At 34.1% G+C, this 22349-nt stretch overlaps 4 protein-coding genes across 10 annotated transcripts; all 4 read left to right on the forward strand.

Annotated features, from left to right (window-relative positions):
* The first annotated feature begins 3081 nt into the window (after positions 1-3081).
* On the forward strand, positions 3082-6475 carry LOC116127797. The gene is made up of 7 exons (XM_031413458.1): positions 3082-3366; positions 3476-3555; positions 3899-3969; positions 5200-5270; positions 5355-5436; positions 5755-5804; positions 6324-6475. Exons 1-7 carry the CDS (start codon positions 3253-3255, stop codon positions 6390-6392), a joined length of 537 nt encoding a protein of 178 aa, XP_031269318.1. The 5' UTR covers positions 3082-3252; the 3' UTR covers positions 6393-6475.
* Positions 6476-8016: 1541 nt separating this feature from the next.
* LOC116127784 (heterogeneous nuclear ribonucleoprotein F) lies at positions 8017-11206 on the forward strand. Of its 2 annotated transcripts, none has more exons than XM_031413438.1 (2): positions 8017-8189; positions 10232-11206. In XM_031413438.1, the coding sequence occupies exons 1-2, from the start codon at positions 8173-8175 to the stop codon at positions 11007-11009; spliced, it is 795 nt and encodes a 264-aa protein (XP_031269298.1). In that variant the 5' UTR covers positions 8017-8172; the 3' UTR covers positions 11010-11206. The 2 variants fall into 2 exon arrangements, with proteins under 2 accessions (XP_031269298.1, XP_031269299.1); XM_031413439.1 differs by having other exon boundaries at positions 8019-8189; positions 10321-11206.
* A 692-nt stretch (positions 11207-11898) lies between these two features.
* LOC116127798 (rab escort protein 1) lies at positions 11899-16092 on the forward strand. 2 transcript variants are annotated; one of them, XM_031413459.1, is made up of 9 exons: positions 11899-13106; positions 13189-13326; positions 13410-13509; positions 14120-14158; positions 14298-14544; positions 14649-14724; positions 14874-15069; positions 15308-15388; positions 15560-16092. In XM_031413459.1, the coding sequence occupies exons 1-9, from the start codon at positions 12445-12447 to the stop codon at positions 15653-15655; spliced, it is 1635 nt and encodes a 544-aa protein (XP_031269319.1). In that variant the 5' UTR covers positions 11899-12444; the 3' UTR covers positions 15656-16092. The 2 variants fall into 2 exon arrangements, with proteins under 2 accessions (XP_031269319.1, XP_031269320.1); XM_031413460.1 differs by having other exon boundaries at positions 13204-13326.
* Positions 16093-16320: 228 nt separating this feature from the next.
* On the forward strand, positions 16321-20311 carry LOC116127818 (protein RKD5). 5 transcript variants are annotated; one of them, XM_031413485.1, is made up of 6 exons: positions 16321-16970; positions 17551-17599; positions 17742-17991; positions 18632-18879; positions 19088-19308; positions 19759-20192. In XM_031413485.1, the coding sequence occupies exons 3-6, from the start codon at positions 17840-17842 to the stop codon at positions 19948-19950; spliced, it is 813 nt and encodes a 270-aa protein (XP_031269345.1). In that variant the 5' UTR covers positions 16321-16970; positions 17551-17599; positions 17742-17839; the 3' UTR covers positions 19951-20192. The 5 variants fall into 5 exon arrangements, 4 of the variants coding, with proteins under 4 accessions (XP_031269345.1, XP_031269344.1, XP_031269343.1 ...); XR_004127644.1 differs by lacking the exon at positions 16321-16970 and adding an exon at positions 20224-20311 and having other exon boundaries at positions 17326-17599; positions 19759-20027; XM_031413484.1 differs by lacking the exon at positions 16321-16970 and having other exon boundaries at positions 17326-17599; positions 18698-18879; positions 19759-20197.
* Positions 20312-22349: the final 2038 nt, after the last annotated feature.

Genomic DNA, 22349 nt, shown 5'->3' on the forward strand with positions numbered 1-22349 from the left:
CCCTCCGTTTTTTTTTAATAGTTGTTTTAAGGGTTTTTAATTTTTTTCAAAATAACAGTCGTTCTTGTCTTGTCTTTTAAAAAAAAGTATACAGATGAAGGAGAAATGCAGAATAAATGAAATACAATAAGACAAAAATGTTAATTATTTAAATAAGCGAGAAAGTTTCCTACTTGTAAAGTCTTCTCCCATCTGCAAAATCAGGGGAAAAAGTTGGTGGGAGAGATAAATTTTTTTTTTATTAAAACCCATACCCAAACTTAAAACGACTATTAAAAAAAAAAGGGAGAGAGTATTTGACTATTTGATAAGCAAACTATGTCAATTGTATGTTGATTAATTATAAATTTAGTGGTGATGAAAATTTAAGTATTATTTGTGGTATGTATACAAAAATATATATGGTTGTGAATTGCATATTGTTGATGTTTAATTTTGACACCAACAACTTTGCACGTGTAGAATGCTATAAAATTACATAAGAGTTGATTATGGTGAGTGGGTGAGATATTATGAGCACAATAGCATGCAAATACTTTAATGTAAAGTTGACAAAATGATTTTTAAAATGGTTCATATGCTTAAAGCGAAATATACATCTACTGTATTTATATAAATTACTGTATAATCGCTAGACAAGCTTACAAGAGGTCGCAAGCTATTATATGGGATTACAAGTGTTTGATGTTCTAAGTGTTTTTAGAAAATGTCAAGCTAGTCTCTTTTTAGTAACGTGTTTTTGCTATTTTATTTGTTGAATGCGTGAATGTCTGATGAGGGGGAGCTGTCTATTTATATCCTTTTAGCTCAAGGTAATTATTACACTTTTGTAAGTGGTCTGATGACGTGAATATCTCTCTTAACTTCTCATTTGTTGAAAACTCAAAAATATCCTTAAATTAAATGGGGTTCGGACAGGTGTACGAACCAAATTCATTAAGGCACAAATTATTGAGTCGGCTTGGGTCAATTATATTCCTTTTGCCTGTGGAGACATGTCATATTCTGGACGATAGAATGTTTTTTTGGATTTTTATTGGTGCTTAATAACGTTAGTATAGATCAACCATTTTTTTAGGCATAACACACACACNTGGGAAAAAGTTGTTAACTCTTATTTTTAGGTGTCTAATTCAAACCCTCTCGTGACCATGCTTATGATCAAAAGCTATTGTTTTTCATCTTTTAACTCAATTCTCTTATTCATCGACTCATTTGACTAATAATTAAGAATTTGTGTCAATTATTTGATTTTTGTATAACATAATGTAACATTTTTTAGTACATATTTGATAAGCAAACTATGTTAGTGGTATGTTGATTAATTATAAACTTAGCGGTAATAAAAATTTAAATATCATTTGTGGTATGTATACAAAAATATATATGATTGTGAATTGAATATTCTTGATCATTGATTTTGACACCAACGATTTCGCACGTGTAAAATGCTATGAAATTATATATGGTTATAAAAGTTGATTATGGTGAGTGGGTGAGATATTTTGGGCACAGTAGCATGCAAAGACTTAAATGTAAAGTTGACAAAATGATTTTTTATAATAGTTCATATTTTTAAAGCGAATCCTACATCCACTATATTCGTTTATATAAATTACTTTCTAATCACTAGATAAGCTTACAAGAGGTCGCGAGCTACGATATGAGATTACAAGTGTTTGATGTTCTAAGTGTTCTTAGAAAATGTCAAGCCAATCTCTTTCTAGTAATGTATTTTTGCTATTTTTATTATTGAATGTGTGAATGTCTGATGAGAGAAAGCTGCCTATTTATATCCCTTTAGCTTTAAGGTAATGATTACATTTTTACAAGTAGCCTAATGACGTGAAAATCTCTCTTAACTTCCCATTTGTTGAAAACTTAAAGAATATCCTTAAATTAAATAGGATTCGAATAGGTGTGCGAACCAAATTCATTCAGACATAAATTCTTGAGTCAATTTGGGTTAACTATATTCCTTTTGCTTGTAAATTAATTACATCTAATATGCGCATAAAACATGAAAAAACAACATAATATAAACAATATATAATCAATCACTGTACTTCTAGACGTGATTGAACATGATTGAGCAGAAACGTGAACATACCAATTTCTATTTTAACCTGTTTTTTTGAGCGAATGATTTACTGTTGAGTATGAGATTGCTATTTTACAGGCACCCAATATTATTATAAGGGGAGTTGCTATTCTTACAAAGAAGTCTACAAAGTAGGCATACAAAGTTAATTTCCACCCTTCATCTTCATCATTTCTCTCTCTCTCTCTTTCTCTTTTTCCGTTTTTCTTTTGTTTTTTCTTTCACTTTGTAAGCTACTTTGTAAACTTCTTTATAAGGATAGATTTATCCTAGTATAAATTCCACTTTTAACATAATTAAATCCCTAATGTGAAAATACGTACCTGTTTACCCATTCCTGGGTAGTTTAACAATAAGGACGTTTTAACTTATAGTCTCAGGTTTAATTCCTCGTTGGATCTAGCTGGTTATACGTTAATCTAATATTTTTTGACTAGATCCACATGGATTTGACCGAAAATGGTTAGATCTATCATCAGAATATGACCAAATGGCTAGATCAACCAAATCTGACTAGTTGCGCGTCTTTCCAGCATTGACGACAGGCAATGGCAACGGCAACGACTAGCAGTCGATGATGGTTACTAGCGACCGACAATTGCTTGAGTGGGTGAAGGTGTTTTTGTTAATTTATAAATTTTTATTGTAAAAAATAATTGTTAAATGTTTTGAGTTGAATAAAACATGATTTGATTTTGAATTGAATAATCAATATTAAAATAAACACGTTTTTTTATAAAATAAGATAATAAAATAGAGTTTAAAAAGTTAAAAAAAATAAGAGGAATACTTTCCTTATGATTTACCTATAAGATTGCGACAGAAATTGACCTAGACACCTATTTTAACCAAAGAAAAAAAAAAAAAAAATACCTCTTTTATTTCACGCACTCATATTAAAAATGTTTTTTTCAACTTTGTTAATTAACACTATAAATACAATTAAATAAACAGTAACACTATAAACTAATAAAGTAATAACACAGTGGCATTCCTTGTCAAGAAGTTTCTCTAATCTGACCATCCGATCCAACATGACCCGACCCGGAGCATAGATCCAAAAGAAATATACACAACGAAGAAGAAGCAACAGTAGAGCTCGTGTTTATCAATTCTTCGTCAAAAAAGAATTTCCGAGAACGAGGACGATCATGAGAGAAGAAGAAATCATAGAACAACAGGGAAGCTCTGTAGCTGCGCCGCTTATTTTACTTATTGTCTTCGCATTTCAGTACGTTTCACGATGGCTCCAACAATTGAAGAAGGTAACAAATTTGTCACGTATAATTGTTTTTTCATAATCTAATTTATCAGTGATTGATTAATATTCAGAGTTGATAATACGTGTATTTTACTACGGCTGTGTTTTATCAGAAAGGATCCACGAGTGATAGAGAAATGCAATTGCGGAGAGAAATAAAACAAATCTTGAAAGAGGCCAGCTCTTTAACGCAGTGAGTGGTTGAATTTTGATTTAGTGGAAGTTTTATTCACACAATAGGATATGCATAGAGTAATTTTTATGTGATGAGCATTACCATTGTTATCATTTCGGTTTTAATATTTTTATGTTCTCAAGTTCCGACTGAATGCAACTTGTTTATATAAACATTTATATAATTGAAAGTCGTTTATACCTAATAACAATGACTTGGTAGTTGCTGCTTTGGTTAAAACTACTAGTAATCCTTTATGCTGGCGTTTACAAACATCAGGTTTAAAACAAAAGGTGTAGATAGATGGTGATATGATTTTTAATGGATACATCTGTGTGATTGGGTGTTTTATTGATTATAGGCCATCAACGTTTGCACAAGCTGCGAAGCTTAGGAGGTTGGCAGCTGCTAAGGAGAAGGAACTTGCAAATTGTGAGGCCATTTTCTGTTTAAGTGTATTTGTTTATTTGTTGTTTCTTTGAGATATTGATTGCATAAGTTTAGGTGATTTTTTTTAACGTTTGATTAGGATGTGTGTTCAGAAGCACATAGAATAACTTCTTCTTGGTTGTTAGGTTATAAAAGGTTTGTTTAGAGTATTGAAAAGTGAACTTGATAGGACTAAATCTCACTCACATTAGGGTAGGAAGGGGTATGGTTTAAATTTATAGGTTAAAATAAAAACAGTTATGTGTTTGAAGGGTGGACTTGATACATTAGGAGAGCAAGAGTAAATCCTGACAATAAGGAGGATTTCGATTTTAGGGTGCTGGAGTAAAATGTTCAATAGGTGGGGTGCTGCTTTTGATTAACTGAAATTTTCCATTATGATTTCTTATAGGTAGGCTTTTCAAAAGAAAAAAAAAAAAAAAAAAAAGAAATGAAAAAGAGAATTTGCAAACAGAAAAGAAGTACACTCACTTCATGAACTATATCTATCTGCTTTTCTAGCTATAATGTTTGTATTTATGAGTATCAAGTATGAATAAATCCTTATTTTTGGTATATATTGCTTAAAAGTAACTTAGGGTTGCATAAAATTTAACAATTTTATACTGATTGTCCTGTGGTTGATTTATATATGAGCTTTCATTCATCACACTCTTTTAGGCCCTGAAAATGCATGTTAGTTGACTGATGTAGGACCTGTTTATGCCTGAAGTTTACAACTTCTGTCTTTTATATTTTGTTTACAACATTTGGAAAGGCCCGTTTGAGAACTAACTGATTGGGGGTAAAGTAATTCCGGAGGAGAGAATTGATATATTCTGAGTGGAGTTTGATGAATCGTGATTTCCAGGGAGAAGTTTGTCATATGGGTGGCAAGCCAATCTGCCAAACTATTGGCTTCTCTGTATACATTTCCCAACCTAAACTCGATTCCTTTGCCATGATCTCTCTCTACTTCCGTAACCAAGACTGTGTTATTGTTCTTTTTAGTTAACTTCAAATTAGGAACTTTTTAGGAATCATAATTACCTAAAATTGAAGTTTCAAGGTCTCTTATCATGATAATTAATAAAAAATGGAATGAATCTTTGAATGTCATCAGTTGTGCTTTTGCTATTTTTCTCCGTTCTTGTTTCTACCCTAGTTGTCCATTTGTATTACATATTTTCTATTCTTTGTTAGAAGCTTCTAACACTATTATTTGTCAAGCAGATCAAGAATTACAGGGCAAGGAGATGAAGTTGTCTTATGATCTGTATTTGAAAGTTCTGTTAATTTCAAAGGTGGTTCTGGTCAGATTAAGTTGTTAGAAGTTTGTTCCTTTTCCATCATTGAGGTCCTAAGAAGTCTTTCTTTTGGTTGTGTAGGTTCTTATATATTTTGTGCTGGTTTGTTTGTTTTGGAGAACCCCTGTTGCGGCTGTTTCCCGGCAACTTGTGCAACCTTTTGGTAATTAATATATTTCTCCCAGGAATCCCTTGAATCTCTTGTTTCTTTTTTCCTAGCTGTTTAGCTGTTTATTGCATCAATGTTATCTGAGTCCTGCATTCACAGCACCATAGTGCTCTTAATTTGATGGTAAGCTTAATGACATACTTTGCAAATTATAAATAAGATAGTTGCCTCACCATAAAGAAAAAATCGTTAATAAGAATAGAATGAGTGGAGAAGCAGCAGGTGGATATTTATTCATTGAGAAATGACAGATCTTTTATAATTGGCCGGTTTCCGCTGTAGCTTGATTCAATTATATCTACATTTTTGCAGGGAAGTTTTTATCTTGGAGGACTGGAGGTGTTTCTAATAACAATGTTCTGGTAAATATGATTGCAATATTCTCCCCTTGTATATTTTGTTATGCATGACTGAGCTTTTACCGTGGTGGGTTATTTTCTCTCTTGCCTGTGTTTGCTTAAAGAAATCTTATATTTAGTTTAAACTTTATCACAACAGTGGCTCCATTTGGTGCTTCATGATTTGTTCTACTTATTAAGCCTGGTTTAAATATAATGCAGAGGATTATGATGTAGATAATTGATAGTTTCTTCGGCATGAACTATGTTTGCAGTGCTTTTTTGTATATTATGTATTTAATTCAATAATATTATGGGAACTTAGCTAAGGTAAGTCTTTCCTGAAATTTGGAGCTTACAAGATTTATACTATTGATGTGTTGCGCCCTCTGCACTTGGGGTGCGAGTTGTGCGACCACTTGTATTTTTTTTCTTTGTAACCTGCTGGTTGCTTATTAAGACCCAAAAAAAAAAAAAAAAAAAAAAAATCATGAAGATGGATGGCTATGAATGTTCATCTGATTCGTATAATTTTAACTGCAGGTTGGGATTATACCTTGGCTGATATTGTCTACCAGGGTTAGCAAATATGTTTGTCAACTCTTCAAGTAGAGTAAGGACTAGTAATCTGCATTTCTTCCTCATAGACTAATTCTGCACCGACTATTTTTTTTATATTTCCTAGCTTTTTTCTGTATTGACATTCTTTTCTTTTCCTTTTTCAGTCTATATGTTAATTCTTGGATAGTGAGTTGAAAATCGGCCTAGTGTTGATTGAAGAAAGAAAAAAAAAAAAAAAAAAAAAAAAAACAATGGAAGATGTCCCAATGCTGGACAGTGGATAATATAAATGTTTACTGTTTAATATTTAACATCCCATGGTTTATTGCATTGTGTTTATTCTTTTGGTCGCACATTAATATGTGTCTGTCAAACACTTCTTTGTTTGGAATGTGGTTTCATTAACGGTGGGTTGCTGCGTTAATCTTCTCCGAGGATAATACCTTGGGTACAAAAAAAATAAAAATCTATGCTTACCCTTTTCTGTTTCTTGTACCCTTTTTTATTTCTCTTTCATGGACAAATTTAGCCAATTTTCCTTTTCTTATCTAGGAATTACATAAGCAAATAATGCATATATTACTGTCTAGAGTCAATTTCTTAGTATTTATATATTTTGATTTAAAAAAGCAAGGGAGTAGAAAGTTGAAAAGATTCTAGTAGATGGTGAATGTATGATTGAATTGGTCGTAGTCATGTAGGTATAAGATTCAAGGTTACTGGTCTGTTAGAATGTCTTAGTTGCATACTTGCATGCACCATTGAACTTTCATTTGGTTTGTCTTGTTGTGATCTTCTCTTGAATTCCCAAAACTTTTACTACTATGTTCCCGTGGCCGTGGGACTATTCATTGAACTATTGTTGGTACTCCCTAAGTTGGAATAGGGCATTCCTTCCTTGAATACACGTAACAAAGAACTAGTCAATCACCAAGCACCATGCTCATATAATTGGAGTGTTCATCGTTCTCCATTCATACACCCGCATCATCCTGGCCTCGTCATTCTCCAAAGTTGATTTCCATGTTTTGTTTCGTCTTTCAATCAGTTTTATGTATCGGTTTCTTCTCATTTTCATTGCCTCTTTCACACACTTTTGGCTCCCCAGATACCATTGAATTGAAGAAGAAAAACAAAAATAATATTTGAAAGTGAGAGCCAAGTAGACATATTTAAAGTCATCCACCGCCATCAGACTCAATTATAGTAAATACGAAAAAAATAAATAGATTTAACGATTGAGATATTATTAGATAAATATATAGATGATGTAATACGTTTAAAACTTTTTTTTAAAATAAATTAATTATTAAGTATTAATTCATCAATTCCTACTAATAAATATATATACAAATTTCCAAAATTATTTTTGAGTAAATCTATTTCATTATTTCTTTTCTAATTTTGTGATAAATGACTAAGTGAGGCACGTATAAGGAAACATATATGGGAAACGACGTCGTAATATTGATATTAAAACAAATACCCGACAGTTTTCCGTAATAATGAATATTAGCCTATAATACTATTTTAAAAATAATTTTATTCCCTAAACCACCCTCATATTTGACCGCATCGACTCGTCGTTTTGACTGTTTAATGATGGAACACAAGGCCATTTAGGTAAACTACATATACATCCAAGATTTAGTAAAAAAAATAACTGGCAATTTAAAGCCCGAAACGTGAAAAATAGAACGGACAAGTTTGCGTTTTATTCATCTAGGGTTCTTCTCTCAATCAGACATTCAGCTTTTCTGAGGGATTTTTTCTTTTTATTTTTTATCGGAGAATCGGAGAGTGTGAAGAAGATTTATTAAGGGCAGGAACCATGTACGGATCAAGGGGGTAAGTTCTTAGATGTGTGATTAATGCTTTGTGTCAATTTGGTTGTTCTGTTTGTGAATTGGTGATTGTGTGAACCTAATTTCATGTTTGATTTTATTTTTATATTTTATTGTTTTCTGATTATATTAGGTTATAATTACAATTAATCGGCGCAAATAGGGGAATTGTTTTTATTGAATTTTTAGGTTTTAATTTAATACTAGATAATTAAACTAGACCCAGAAAGCTAAAACTGATTGCAATAACATAGTCAGTAATGGTAATATTTGGAAAACATTACCAGTATGGAAGAGCTAGGTTATGTAGAAACTTGAATTGGAGTATGGCCCATAAAATTGATTTGTTTTCAGTTGAAAGTGTGTGCAAGGTGGTGTTTGCTTAAAGAATTTAATACTAGAAATATGAACAATATGGAAATTAAAAGACAAGTTGGATTTGGTAAAGAATGTATGTATTAACTCTGCACCACGACAAGGTTTTAGTGAAATTTGTATATATAGCTGTAGTTACTATTGAGTTTTTAAAAGTCTAGGCCAGCTTTTCTAAATCAAACGCATTAACCTATTATAGATTTTTCTAAAATTGGTAGTGTTAAGTCTGTCGAAAAAACTCGTTGAAAGACTGTGAACCTATGGCACTTAGCTAGGTTATACAGCTTAAACTAACGACATACTAATATAACTTTATCGAGATACAATATTTTTGACATAATTTTAAGATGCATAACATTATTGATTATTCGTAGGGTGCGTTTGGTTCAGGGAATGTTGTATTACGTGGGAATGTTGTATTTCTGGAAAGATAAAATACCAAGGAATCTTTAGAGAAATGTGTTTGGTTGGTTGGCATAAATTGGTGGATATGTTATAATAATATGTTTGGTTGAGAGGATAAATAAGTGTGTATGTTATGTAGATTACTAAATTGCCCTCTTTTTTAAATAATAATATAATATTCTTTTTATTATTAGTTTATTCTATTATTTTTTAAATTATTTCTTTTAATCCCTTGAAATTTTGCTAAAACACCCCAGCCAATGATTGAAATAAATTATTCACAGTGACACCAATTAACCTCTTTTTTGCTACTCACCACAGACAAAAACTTCCATACAAACTGAGGGTGAGATTGAGAAGAGGAGAGAAAAGGGAAGGAAAATAAAAGAAAAAAATCATTACCCATTCACTCAATTGCCTTTATTTCAAGTTGATGTGCATAAAACCCATTTGTTTAGACAACGAATATATAAATCAATACAACAATAACAAACCTGGACTCGTTATATTTCTCAAATGATGATGATCACGTACTTTGTTGAATAAAACTAAAGAAAGGGTCCAGATAGCCAAACATTGGTTTCAGACAAATAAGTTCAGCATGAACTGCAACAAGCCATTTATAAGAATTGGGAAAGCAAAAGTTAAAACGAGGGTAAAAAGAATGATATAGTTTGATAATGTTCACAGTATTATGCACATAGTTTTTCTTCTATCCTTATCAGAGCATACTAAGTTTAAATTATATTGTCTCTCACCAATAATTATGATCTAAGGATACAACAAAGCCGTAAATAGCTGAAATTAAAGGTGAACTATTAAGATTGATATGGATTTATTACATTAGTTTATATTGTAGTGTATTAGTTCCACATGTCCTGCCTTTATGAGAATCATTTGTTTGCTATGTGTGTGTAAATTTGCCTGATACTTGGTGCTTTCTCTTTGTATTATATGTTATACTGTTAATGCAAATAATGAGGATAATGTTATTTGACTTCGGTTTATTTCCACCATCACTTAGTTTAGATTTTGTTTACTGTCCATTGTGACCACTTGTGTTTCTACTCTGCTTTGCTTTGCATCTTGAGTGTTTGTATATATTTTACATTTTATATGTTGATTCTTGGGAGGGTTTATCATGATAATGCTTTGAAATTATGAAAAGTAGGATTAGACATTAGGTGTCAGGGAAAAGTGGGTTGGGTTTGGTTTATTAACAGGTTGAGTGGGGGATTTTTTTCTTTTGGGTATGGATAATTGAAGGGCAATGTTGGGAAGCGGGGGGGTTTCGGACGGGTACGAGGTCGGCTCAAAGAGACAAAGAATGATGGAATCAAATCCCTACTTCGCAGTGAGCAGCAGCTCCAGTGGTTTTCAACCATACGGCTATGGTGGTGGCTTTCAGCCCCCTTCCTTTCCTGTGGTTCGTCTCAGAGGCTTACCTTTCAACTGCACTGATATTGATATCTTCAAGTTCTTTGCCGGACTAGACATAGTGGATGTGTTGCTGGTCAACAAGAGTGGACGGTTCTCGGGAGAGGCTTTTGTTATTTTTGCTGGGTCCATGCAGGTTGATTTTGCTTTACAGAGAGACAGGCAAAATATGGGGCGCAGGTATGTGGAAGTTTTCAGGTGCAAGAGACAAGATTACTACAATGCTGTGGCTGCAGAGGTGAATTATGAAGGAATTTATGATAATGATTACCATGGAAGTCCTCCACCATCTCGTGCAAAGAGGTTCAATGACAAAGATCAAATGGAATACACTGAGATTTTAAAGATGCGTGGTCTCCCTTTCTCTGTTAAGAAACCTGATATAGTTGAATTCTTTAAAGACTTCATGCTTATTGAAGATAAGATACACATCGCATGCCGCCCTGATGGGAAAGCTACTGGTGAGGCATTTGTGGAGTTTGCTTCCGCAGAGGAGGCCAAGAGAGCAATGTGCAAGGACAAGATGACAATAGGTACAAGGTACGTCGAGCTATTCCCTTCGACAAAAGATGAAGCTCGACGTGCTGAGTCAAGATCGAGGCAGTGAATAGCCATTGAAGCTGGGAATTTTGATGGCTGACTTTTTTTGTTATCTCTGTAGTTCTTTCAGCCAGCTGTGCATATTATGCATATGCACCTTTTTGTTCTGTGTGAAGCTTACATTACATTGTGCCTCAATATTGCTTATGTTTAGGTTATATGCATAGAATATTCATTAATATATTTGTTATCCTTTGAATATTAGATGGTGATAATGAACTTTCAAGATTGTTTATTCCCATTGGTTGCTTACATTTTTTGGTTCAGGCTCTAACGCAAGTTATTTTTTATTTTTTTTGGAGAAAACATTACATCCCATTTCAACATATTTGGCAATAAACTAATGAGTTCATATATTAATAAACTTTATAGAAGGGTTATCTATAAGAACAATACGTTTAACAATGTAGATCTATGTCAAATAAATTAGTAACATGTCAGAAGAAATTGGTACAATCGTGAATACACTTATAGAGAAAGGATTGAATTATAAATGTGTAGAAAGAAATTGGTACAATGTGAGGGAATATATTTTTTAACTTCTTGGCAAATAGATCGATTATTTAGGATATCGATTATTTTTGTAAGATTTCTTGTATCTTTTCTTTTCGAAAACAAAAATCTATATTTCATAAGAATTTTTGTATCTCTTATTGTCGAAAATAATAACCTATATTTTAATTCTATATCATACACCATAAAAATAACTATAACCAAACTTCATTGTCAGATATTCTTCACAATTAACAAAATGGGTCAAATCGGGCCCAAACAACCCAATCTAATGTGAAATTAATTTTGTCTAGGCCCGGCTCGGCCCGGCCCACAAACTTCCTTGCCCGCCCTTTCTTCTCTACTCCACGACACCACCATTTCAATCTCAGAGTTTACTTTGTTTTGACCGAATCGACTTCGCAGCAAAGATCCACTTTCAATTCTTCTCACCCAAACCGTGATACAATTTCGGGTACTGAATTCTTCTCTTCATATCTTTTCCCTTTGAATGTTTCATACTTGATTTTACACGAAGATATTGAACTCTTCGAATTGGGAGCTTATATAAATATATATTTAATTTGAAATTTAGTATCTCAAGGGGCGCTATATTGAGTTTCTTTTTATTAGTTGGTTGAGAAAATTTTAGTTTCAACTCGTTAATTTCGAAGTGAAATATAAAAGTCCGCAAATATGGCAGAAAATTTTATGCTGCTGAAGAGGGAGTCTTTTCATTTTAGTCGTTATATTTTGTAAACACTAACCCAGTTTACAAATCCATTCAAATGCTTAGGTACTGCCCTGTACTCAGATTCTTGTGTTGCTGGAAATGAAATGTTATTAGAGCAATAAGAAGACATCTCAGTCCTGCTAGTGAAACCCTAGAGAAAATCAAAGTTGCTCAGAGTGTATATCGTTGGCAACTAAATAACTCTAGAATTGACACAATGAGTGACCTCCCACCGTACCCTCCGATCGAGCCCACCACATTTGACCTCATTATAATTGGAACTGGCTTACCAGAATCTGTAATTTCTGCTGCAGCATCAGCCGTTGGGAAATCTGTCCTTCACCTAGACCCTAACCCTTTCTATGGATCTCACTTTGCCTCCCTTTCCATCCCAGACATTACTTCCTTCCTAAATTCCCATTCTACTGTTTCCTCTGATGACCATGATCTCACCACCCACCCACTCTACTCTGAAGTAGAGATTTCTAATTCAGCTCCTGAACTTCTCAATGAACACTCTAGAAAATTTAATTTAGATTTATCGGGACCTAGGGTTTTATTTTGTGCCGATCAATCAGTGGATTTGATGTTAAAATCGGGGGCGAGTCAGTATGTTGAATTCAAAAGTATTGATGCCAGTTTTGTGGGGGATGGTGATGGGAAGTTATGGAGCGTGCCAGATTCGCGTGCAGCAATATTTAAGGACAAAAGTTTGGGGTTGATGGAGAAGAATCAATTGATGAGATTCTTTAAGCTTGTTCAGGGACACTTGAGTGAAAATGAGCATGAAGACAATAGCATGAAAATCTCAGAGGAGGATTTGGAGATACCATTTGTTGAATTTTTGACGACAATGAAGTTGCCACAGAAGATTAAATCGTACGGTCATCTCCTGCTCGTGAGAATTTCCTTCTTCTATTTTATTTGTTTCCATTTGTAAGTTGTTGATTGTTTCTTCAAGTTTCTGGTTTTGTAGGATGATTCTCTATGCAATTGCGATGGCAGATTATGATCAAGAAAATACAGAGGGTAGTAAAGACGTACTAAAGACAAAAGATGGAATAAATCGATTAGCTCTCTACAATTCATCTGTTGGCAGGTTAGTCGTAGAGTTAATGCTCTGCCTTATTTATTATTTGTAGTTTTGGCCATTTGCAGCTCATCTCTTACTGCCTTGTTTAGGTTTCAAAATGCACTCGGGGCTTTGATATATCCTATCTATGGGCAAGGGGAGCTACCACAAGCATTTTGTCGTCGTGCAGCTGTCAAAGGTTGTATTTATGTAAGTTTGAAAAGATGCCTTTTTCTTTATCTTTCATGCAGCCTTTGTTGTTGTTGATTTTATTGGGTTGCCATGATTACGTAGTGTTGTTACATATCATGCCTATAATAGGGAATAACATGGTAAGAATTAATGATCTAATATTTGCAGTAATGGGGGTGGGATCAGGTAAGTAAGACTAACTTAGGGAAGATCTTTGGATATCAAGTTAAATGTACTAGAGCATTGGGTTTGGAACATGAAGTACCTAATTGATGTCTTTGTGTGTATGATTTGCCATATTTGTTCCCTGTAGCAGTATGTTCATTGATTAACAAGTTTAAGGGTATCTAGAAACCAAATTTCATAGCTTTAGTAATTTAAAGGAAACCCTGCAAATAATTTTATTTTAGATTTTAATTTTGTGGTTCTTTTCAAATTCCAATTTGAGTTAATGTGTCTGATCTTTTTGCAAAATTACTGGGTGTTTGATACCCTGCAAAGGAAAAAATTGAAACGTGTTTATTTATTAGGCAATATTAATTTTTTTTTGAAGTGGAGTTATTCTGTTGCATGCTTGTAGTTTTGCTGAGTTAATATTCTTATCTTCCTCTGAAACTCTATGATACAGGTTTTGCGTATGCCAGTGATTTCTCTGCTTAAGGACGAGGTACAAAGTTTACTTACGATTTATTTATTCATTCTTTTGCAAGGGAAAAATTGTTCTGGAGTAGTTACTTGAAATAAACTCAGTATGGCTACTTTTCATAAGGAAATGAATTGTAAATTCTTATTTGGAAACATTGCAGGATAGTGGATCCTATAAAGGTGTTAGATTAGCTTCAGGTCAAGATATATTCAGCAACAAGCTGGTCCTAGATCCATCCTTTACAGTTCCAGGAACATTAGCAACTCCTCCATCTGAGCAATTGCCAGAATGTTTACTAGCTTATAATCCCACAGATGTTAATAAGAAGGTGTCTAGGGGAATATGCATCACCAAGAGTTCTTTGAAACCAAATCTACCAAATTTTATGGTGGTGTATCCTCCTAAATGTAAGATAATTTTTTTATGCTTTTTTGTATATGCTATCCAGAAGACTTGAAATCAACACAAAAAGTATTGACTTAACTATTTCTTCTTTTTTCTCTCGCTGTAGCTTTGTTTCCAGAGCAGGTTGCTGCAATCCGAGTTCTTCAGCTTGGTGGCAGTTTAGCTGTTTGTCCTTCGGGCATGTAAGTTTTTCTTTGTCTTCAAGCAGATAAAAATAGTTGTAATGCCTTTCTAATTTCTATTTTTACAATGAATTTTATAACTCTTCCTGCTTCTTTTCAGAAATTTTGTGATACTTGAGTTCACATTTTTTGCTTTTCTTCTTGCTCAGGTTTGTCTTGTATTTTTCAGCTTTGTGTGCTGATGCCGATCAAGGAAAGAAGTTGCTACATGCAACCTTGAATGCTCTCCAGAAACTTCTTGATTCTGAAAATGCTGAAAGTAGCTTGACAATTCAAGGCAGGGATGCAGAAGAAGTAAAACCCACTATACTTTGGAGTGCATTGTATGTTCAGGATCTCGTAATGGTATATTTCTCATCTTCACTTTTTCTTGAACTTCTTTCTTTCTATAATTGGTACTAATATCATCTGTTTTTATGTTTTGTTACCTTTTAATTTTCTCTGTGTCTTTTTGTGAAAAGATCTCTAGGTTAGATGGTTATTTTGGGGATCCAACCTTTTGCTTTCAAAGCTGAGTGGGTTTAGGGGGATTTCGTTTGTGGATAATGTTAATGTTTGATAAGGTTTTTATGTTCATTTTCAGGGTCAATATGGATCTATTAGCTCAACTATAATGCCAGACGGAAATCTGAACTACACTGATCTTTTGGACACTACTGAGAAGGTACTTCGTAAACTTTGAATATTTTACTTGTAAATTCCGTATCATTCCTGTTAGCAAGCTTTCTCTGTTTTTCTTTCACCGGGTTGTCATATTGTGGATTTTATTTACTAGGATTGTAAAATTTTTTACAATTTGGGATGCTGATTGAAATTTGGTACTATTAATTGATAGCTATTCCACAAGATATATCCAAATGAAGAATTCTTTCCAGAGACCACTTCACCTGAGAACTGTGAGGATGATGCTGGCCTTACTCTAGAGACCTGAAGTACTTTTTCTGCTCTCTATTGGTTTATCTATCATACCAAAAGCATTAAATTAGTTTCAATAGTTGGAGAGCTAATATGGCTTATGAAATGCGGCCACTCTTTCAGACACTGTTGCCCGTGATCGACAGCCTGTTTGTTTCGTTTTCATGATTTTGAAAGCACTAGAAATAGAACTTGGGCACTTTTTATATCCGTTTCCAGAACTTGGCAAAGAAACTGACCAGGAAAGGATTCTTTCCTTGAAGTTACTGATAGTAACGCCCTGCTTCTGGATTTCTGTTGCAAAACAGCGGAACACCAATCAGGTTGACATTTTCTGTGTTGTATTTGTGTTCCTTGCTGCATGGATACATTAATACTCTTTTATCACTCTGTACATGAACACATTTTTTTTTTTTTTCACTAAAGAGAAATTGGAAGGATAGTTTTTGTGCATATTGTAGTTTCTAGCCATTAAGAGTTGGTCAGAAGATGATTTTCATTAGAAAACCATACATAAGATGAATATACCACAAAATCTTGAACTACGAACAAGATAAAAACCGCTCAATAATAGTTCTAAGATGAAAATTTGTTAGTTGAATAGTCAGACTTATGGTTTGTATTCTTATTATCGGCAATGTTTTAAAACTCAAGCCGAGGTGAAACACGGGAAAGGGATTGGGTCTCCGGTTGGGTGGTTGAACTGGTGGATCAGACTGGTGTTTGATGTCAGCATGATTTAGCCCTTAAAAGTTAATAAATCCTCAAATAAAACACAGGGGGCAGCGGCTGCTTCATCTTCTTCTTCCTCCTCATAACCAACTCTGGGTGAAATGACTCCCCCGGTTTTGAGACTCTCCTGGCCATGCTCACCGGTCGGGTTTCGTCTAACCGGCCGGGCCGAAAACAATGATTATCAGGACTCAAATTTCCTTTGTTATTTCTCCCTTCTTAAAGAGTGGAGGGCTCATGGGCTTCAGTTTTCTAACTGTCAAACAGCGTCCTACGTCACTATACCGGTCGAACAAGCAGCCCAGTGGCACATTCGTTATTTCTGTGTAAAATAGATGTCAAATGTAGTCATAACTTTAACTTCCTTTGCCACTTCTCAGACATGCGCCGAAGGTAGTTGGTACGGCTTTCGTGAACAGATTGTTTTGCATTTGGACAAAAGTACCCCTCACAATTAAGTCAATGACAGCAAATCAGAACTCAAGAAGGAGAATTTTTGAACAGGTTTGATAGGGGTAATCTGGTAACTGAATCGTCAGTAATAAATAAATTGTCTGATGGCTTTTATTGGAATTTGGAACGCCTGAAAGAGACCAAAGGTAAAAGAGTGTTAATACTTCGGTACAAGACAATATTTAATCCTCGGATTCTTGTTTGTTCAAATTTAATTCCCCAAACTACCCTTTTTGTCCTTCGGTCCTTTCCTGCCTTCACAATTTATTATTTCATTTCCCAAAAGTTTAACCATATTTCTAAACTATTGAATTTTCTTGATAAAGGGTTTTCCAGACTTTTACGAGGAGTTTTTGGTAATCTCAATAGTTTTTTTTATTAAACTTAATTAATTAATGTTCTTAATTTAAGAAAAAGGAAAAAGAAATTACTCATCATGTTTCACCAAATTGGTCCAATTTACATTGACTACTTGATGGATATTATTTTAATTTAATGCAAAAATTATAAAAAAAAAAAAAAAAAGGTAAAATACAAAGCAATCTGTTTATTTATGCTTGGCTATGGGAAGTGAAACCAGCTTGAAGACAGAAATCATGCACACTTCTTGTTGTTGTTGTTGTTCTTCTTCTAAACTCTCCATTCTCTTCTTCAGTCCATTGTTTTTCATTTCAATGCTTATTATTTGATCATAATGATCTCTTCTTTCTCATGGATTCTATTCAGCAACCTTCCATTTCTGCTCTCTTTGTCTTTGAAAACACCATCAACAAAGGTAACTCAAAAACAGTTAAAAACACTTTTGTTTGTTTTTCAAAACTAGTATTTTTTAATCAAAAACTGAGATTTGTATCGTTTCTTCATCAAAGTTTTGGTTTTTATTGTGTTTCCTTCTTGGGGTTGTGCTTACTTTGCAGAGTTGATAAGGAGCTTGCATGTCTACCGATTGAAAGACGGAAAAGAGAAACAGGTCGAGAGAGAGTTTTTGTTCAAGAAAAGAGGTTCGTATGTTGAAATGGCTGCCACCCCACTTCTTAGATTGCGAGGATTTCAAGTTTCTGAGCTGTTTGAAGGCCGAGTCATTGGTTTGTGGCTCTGTCTTTTCGCATTTCATGCTGATTCTTCTCCTACTTCGATTAACATTCCTCCTGTACTATTAATTTCAAGGTATCATTTGTCTTTTGCTGATGATTAATCTGTTATAAAGACATGCAAAGGCTTCTATTTGTTTATCTATATTTGTAAAGTTGGAATTTCGGTTACAGAGAGTTTATGTTTAAATATTATACCCTAAATGGGTGTGCTTTGAATCATGCATTTCAATTAAAACCCATTTTGTTGTCTAGCCATCTTTCATCCCCAGAAACTAGTTATGCTTGAAGTATATATTTGTCTCTCTGGAGGCATTACTTATAGTTATATCTATTCCTTTTTCTCAAGGCTGACGTTTTATGTTTTCTTGCAATTTTTTTTTTTTTTTTGGGTGAAATAGCTTCCTTGTAGATATACGTATATGTATGTATGTGTATATATATAGCATTGATGTGGTGTCCTGGGTTTCAAGGTTCAGTTTTTGTAGTTATGATTACTTCTGTCTACATTGGGATGTGATTTCTACATTGAACTTATTGTATCTTTTTAGTAGCATTTCAAAGAATCTATACAAACCCTTGTTTAAAATGATGGTAGTTTTAGGTTTCGAGGAATGTATTAGTGCTGATTTTGGTTTGTTAGACTCGTTTATGCAAATAGTATTGCTGACATGTGTGTGCAAAGTGCTAAATTTTTCTAGTTCTTTCACATTCAGAAATTCGAAGCTTAAGTCAATTCCAAAGCTGGCCAATGATCTCCAAATAATTTTTCAATTGAGCAGCAGAACAGGAGATCTGGAGTTGTCACAGTTTACAGAGCAGGCAATGGATGAAACAAACCAAGAGCATTGCCATCTGTCTCAGAGAAGTACCCATGAGTTTGATCAGGATCTTAATTCTCTTCCTAATTCAGCAACAACCAGCGAATATTCTGGGAGTCAAGAAACTGAAGAATGTGCATCAGGTCTTTCCCAAAGCTTTCTTGTTAACCAACTGCTTTTTCTTTATAATCATATCAATTACTTGGTTTTGTTTGATGAATAAGCTAGTTGCTCTTTTAATTGTTGGCAGATAGTAGTGTTGCTAGTTCTAAAAACTATTAAAGAGTTGTACTTGGGTACTTTTCAAGTATTTATGCTATAAGTATGATGTTGTACAAATGTGGTAAAAAGTTTCAGGTATTGTGGTGAAGAAGAAAAGGGCAGCCTCTGAAGATATTGCTAGAATTGCTTTGGAAGATCTCGTTAAATACTTCGATCTTCCAATTCTAGAAGCTTCGAGAAACTTGAAAGTTGGCCTCACGGTTTTAAAGAAGAAGTGCAGAGAATTTGGTATTCCCCGTTGGCCACATAGGAAGATCAAATCCCTTGATGGTCTAATTAATGAGCTCCAGGTCTTTTTCTGTTCTTTCCCATTGTTGTTTAAATTGTCCTTCATATGATATCTTTTTGACTTGACTCAATTAATATGCTTCTTACACTTTTGCATTTTGAAAAAGGGATTTTAATGGACTTTTAAATGTGATACATCATACATGCCCCACCATTATCCAAACTACCTTTAGATCGACTAGATGATTTTTATTGTGACCATATCGAAGTTTCAGCATAGCAAATTGAAATAGCTGATATTTGAATGTAATGCTTAACCAAAGAATATATTCCAGCTGCTGAATCATATTGTAATTTTTTTTAAGACCTCTAAACTGTTGAATGCCATGCACTGCAGTATACAAATTGATAGCATATGCATACATATCTAACTCAGAAATGCCTGCTTAAAGAGAATTTTCATACCGGTGTCAAATGTATAGTCATGCTTGTTTACTGACAAATGTATGCAGGAGGCGGGACGACATCAGCAAGAGGATCAGGCTGCAGCCACGGCAGTTGCAAAGAGGCGGCAAATGTTGGAGGAAGAAAAGGAAAGCATAGAGAGGAAACCCTTCATGGAGATACAAAGTGAAACCAAGAAATTCAGGCAAGACATTTTCAAGAGAAGGCACAAAGCTAGACTTCTAAAAAAGCAGGACTAGTCGCAGTCTCTCTCAGTCAACATTAACTGTGAAAAGACGTAGATTAGAGGATGAAGAACTTGTCATTTTTAGGACATGTATGATCACCAAACTTTCCCATATGTACAAATCTTCACCTATTGGTAAATTATATGGCTTGTATCGCGCTTCTAGCTGGATTTTTGGAATTGTTCTCTGAGTTGATTCCATATCAATGAGATTATATGTTTTAGAGCCCCATATACTTCAATTTTAGTCATCAATGGTGGTTTAATCTGCCAGAAACACATTCAGGGTTGAGCAGCAGTTTGGTTGAGCCTGGTCTAAGTGTTTCTCTCCAGCTAAACGTGGATCACATTCATGCGCATAAATTATGTCCATCAACATATCTACGGATCTACCCCATTTTAGAAGAATCATGTGACATCATGAAAACTGCTTGTATATTTACAGAATGGTGCTGTGCAGTTCTCTTCCAAGTATGAATGCTTCTTTCACTTGCGTCTGCTGGTCTTCTTTTATCTCAGCGTGGTGACTTGGGAGTTGGGACCCTCAACACCTGTTTCGAAACCCTTTTTGCTCTTTTGTTGAAGTCAATAAGTAGGTAAGACTTCTATAAATTGGTGCTTGTTAGGACAAAATGGAAGGAGCACCATTTTGAATTATACATTACAGAGGTCAACTTGAGGTGCACAACTTGGTTTCATTTCTTAGAAGCATTTAATAGACTGGTGGAAGGGTCAATATCTTTATTATTACACGATCCACCCAAATGAGATTGCAAGCTATTCAGCTCTATGGTAGAATTAGTTTTCTCATTTTAATATTATTTTGGTTAACCAAAATGATATTAAAATGAGAAACCAAAATGAACAAGACTGGGTTGTCCATGGTCACGGATCCTATATTGGAAGCGCATTTAAAAGATCTTAGACTTATAAGGAGGAGTTCTTCCACCTAATGAGTTAGCCTTTTGTATGTGAAACTTTCAGTCTGTGGTAATGGTATCAGAACAGACCCAATCTCCACGTGTGATAATGAGTTCACTCGAGAGTGAGATAGACGAGTAAGTAAAGGGCCTTACTAGCATCACAAGATTAGGTAGAGGAGAATGTCATTATCCCACATTGAAAGTGCATTGGAGAGATCTTGGACTTATAAGGAGAGAGTCCTTTCAATTAATTGATTAGCCTTTTAGGTGTGAAACTTACAGCGCATGACACCATGTGAAGCTTTATTTAACCATTTCCAATCTACGTTTAAGTAAATAATAACACATTCCCACTTAATATACTGATATTTTCATATGATATAGTTGATATCTTTAATATTTTGTGTCAAATTACAGATCTTATCTCAACTTCAAGTTGTGGGTTCTCAATTTATCTATCAAAATAGTTCCTTAATGTTGGCATTTAACATTCTCAAGTCAACCCAGTTGCAATTAAGAAATTAATTAAATTGACCAGTATTCCACGGATCCAATGTCAGCCTTATTGAATATAGAATGTTAGAATGTATATTCAAATCAATAAAGATACAAGAGGATCTTTATTGATTTCCTTAGATTTGAAGTGATTCGTAACCATGTGGGAAATGTAGGAAAATAAAAAGAGATTTCAGAGAATATTGAAAGGATCTTATGTTCCTACACTTTCTAATCTATTTCAATACGCTACAAAAGAGTTGTACAACATTTTCAAGTTAACCCTCTACAAGTTTTACTTCTAAAACAGGAACGGGAAGCTTCCATGGTGCTGATAAGGAAGGAGAAAATCTTCCACGAGAAAGCTCAAACGAGGCCTCTGACTAATGCAAATGTAAACCCAGAAAAATTTGACATTGATGTACTGAGTTTGAAGTTGCCATGCAACTGCTTAACCTAGGCTCACAGTCAGCAACATTTTGCACTTGCTAATCACGTTTCCATTGAACCTGTAAAGGAGCCACGGTTGTTTGACTTTCTTCAATTTAGTAGACCCCATCTCCTTCTCTCCTCCATTAAACTATACAAAGAAAATTATTTATTTGTTTAATGGCAGGTAACCATCATCAATAGCTGTCAATCCAGCTTCATCTAGCATGCTGTTTGACAAAAATTGGAACCATGAATCAAAATAAACTAATGGGTTCCATATTAGTTTATAAAAATTCCTTCAGAATTACAACGTAGTGTTGTTTGTTTTAAGTTTCACAAAAAGATTCTTCATTTTTAACAGTTTTGTTTTTGGTTTTCGTCCATGAAACTCAAAGCTTAGAAATTTTCATATGTTTTATTAATGAAAGGAGTAAATAAATAATGGATTAGTTGAATAGTATTCAAGGCTCTATGCTTAATGTTCACAAGGTGACAAGGACACATTTAAAAGCTCCGAGAGACACGGCAGTTGACTGCTACAGGAAATTCGTTGGTCTTTAAA

This window comes from Pistacia vera, unplaced genomic scaffold (assembly GCF_008641045.1).
Source record: "Pistacia vera cultivar Batoury unplaced genomic scaffold, PisVer_v2 Contig195, whole genome shotgun sequence".
Lineage (NCBI taxonomy): Eukaryota > Viridiplantae > Streptophyta > Magnoliopsida > Sapindales > Anacardiaceae > Pistacia > Pistacia vera.

What these genes read in the sequence shown, in the direction of transcription:
- LOC116127798 (XM_031413459.1), top strand. Translation starts at nt 12,445, where the DNA reads ATGAGTGACCTCCCACCGTACCCTCCGATCGAGCCCACCACATTTGAC. An exon ending in TTTCTCTGCTTAAGGACGAG is followed by an intron (nt 14,159 to 14,297) that starts GTACAAAGTTTA and finishes GAAACATTGCAG; the next exon opens with GATAGTGGATCCTATAAAGG. An exon ending in TTTTGGACACTACTGAGAAG is followed by an intron (nt 15,389 to 15,559) that starts GTACTTCGTAAA and finishes ATTAATTGATAG; the next exon opens with CTATTCCACAAGATATATCC.
- LOC116127797 (XM_031413458.1), top strand. Translation starts at nt 3,253, where the DNA reads ATGAGAGAAGAAGAAATCATAGAACAACAGGGAAGCTCTGTAGCTGCG. An exon ending in GGAGAAGGAACTTGCAAATT is followed by an intron (nt 3,970 to 5,199) that starts GTGAGGCCATTT and finishes TTTGTCAAGCAG; the next exon opens with ATCAAGAATTACAGGGCAAG. An exon ending in GCAACTTGTGCAACCTTTTG is followed by an intron (nt 5,437 to 5,754) that starts GTAATTAATATA and finishes ACATTTTTGCAG; the next exon opens with GGAAGTTTTTATCTTGGAGG.
- LOC116127818 (XM_031413482.1), top strand. Translation starts at nt 17,536, where the DNA reads ATGGATTCTATTCAGCAACCTTCCATTTCTGCTCTCTTTGTCTTTGAA. An exon ending in TGAAAACACCATCAACAAAG is followed by an intron (nt 17,600 to 17,741) that starts GTAACTCAAAAA and finishes CTTACTTTGCAG; the next exon opens with AGTTGATAAGGAGCTTGCAT. An exon ending in GTCTAATTAATGAGCTCCAG is followed by an intron (nt 19,309 to 19,758) that starts GTCTTTTTCTGT and finishes AAATGTATGCAG; the next exon opens with GAGGCGGGACGACATCAGCA.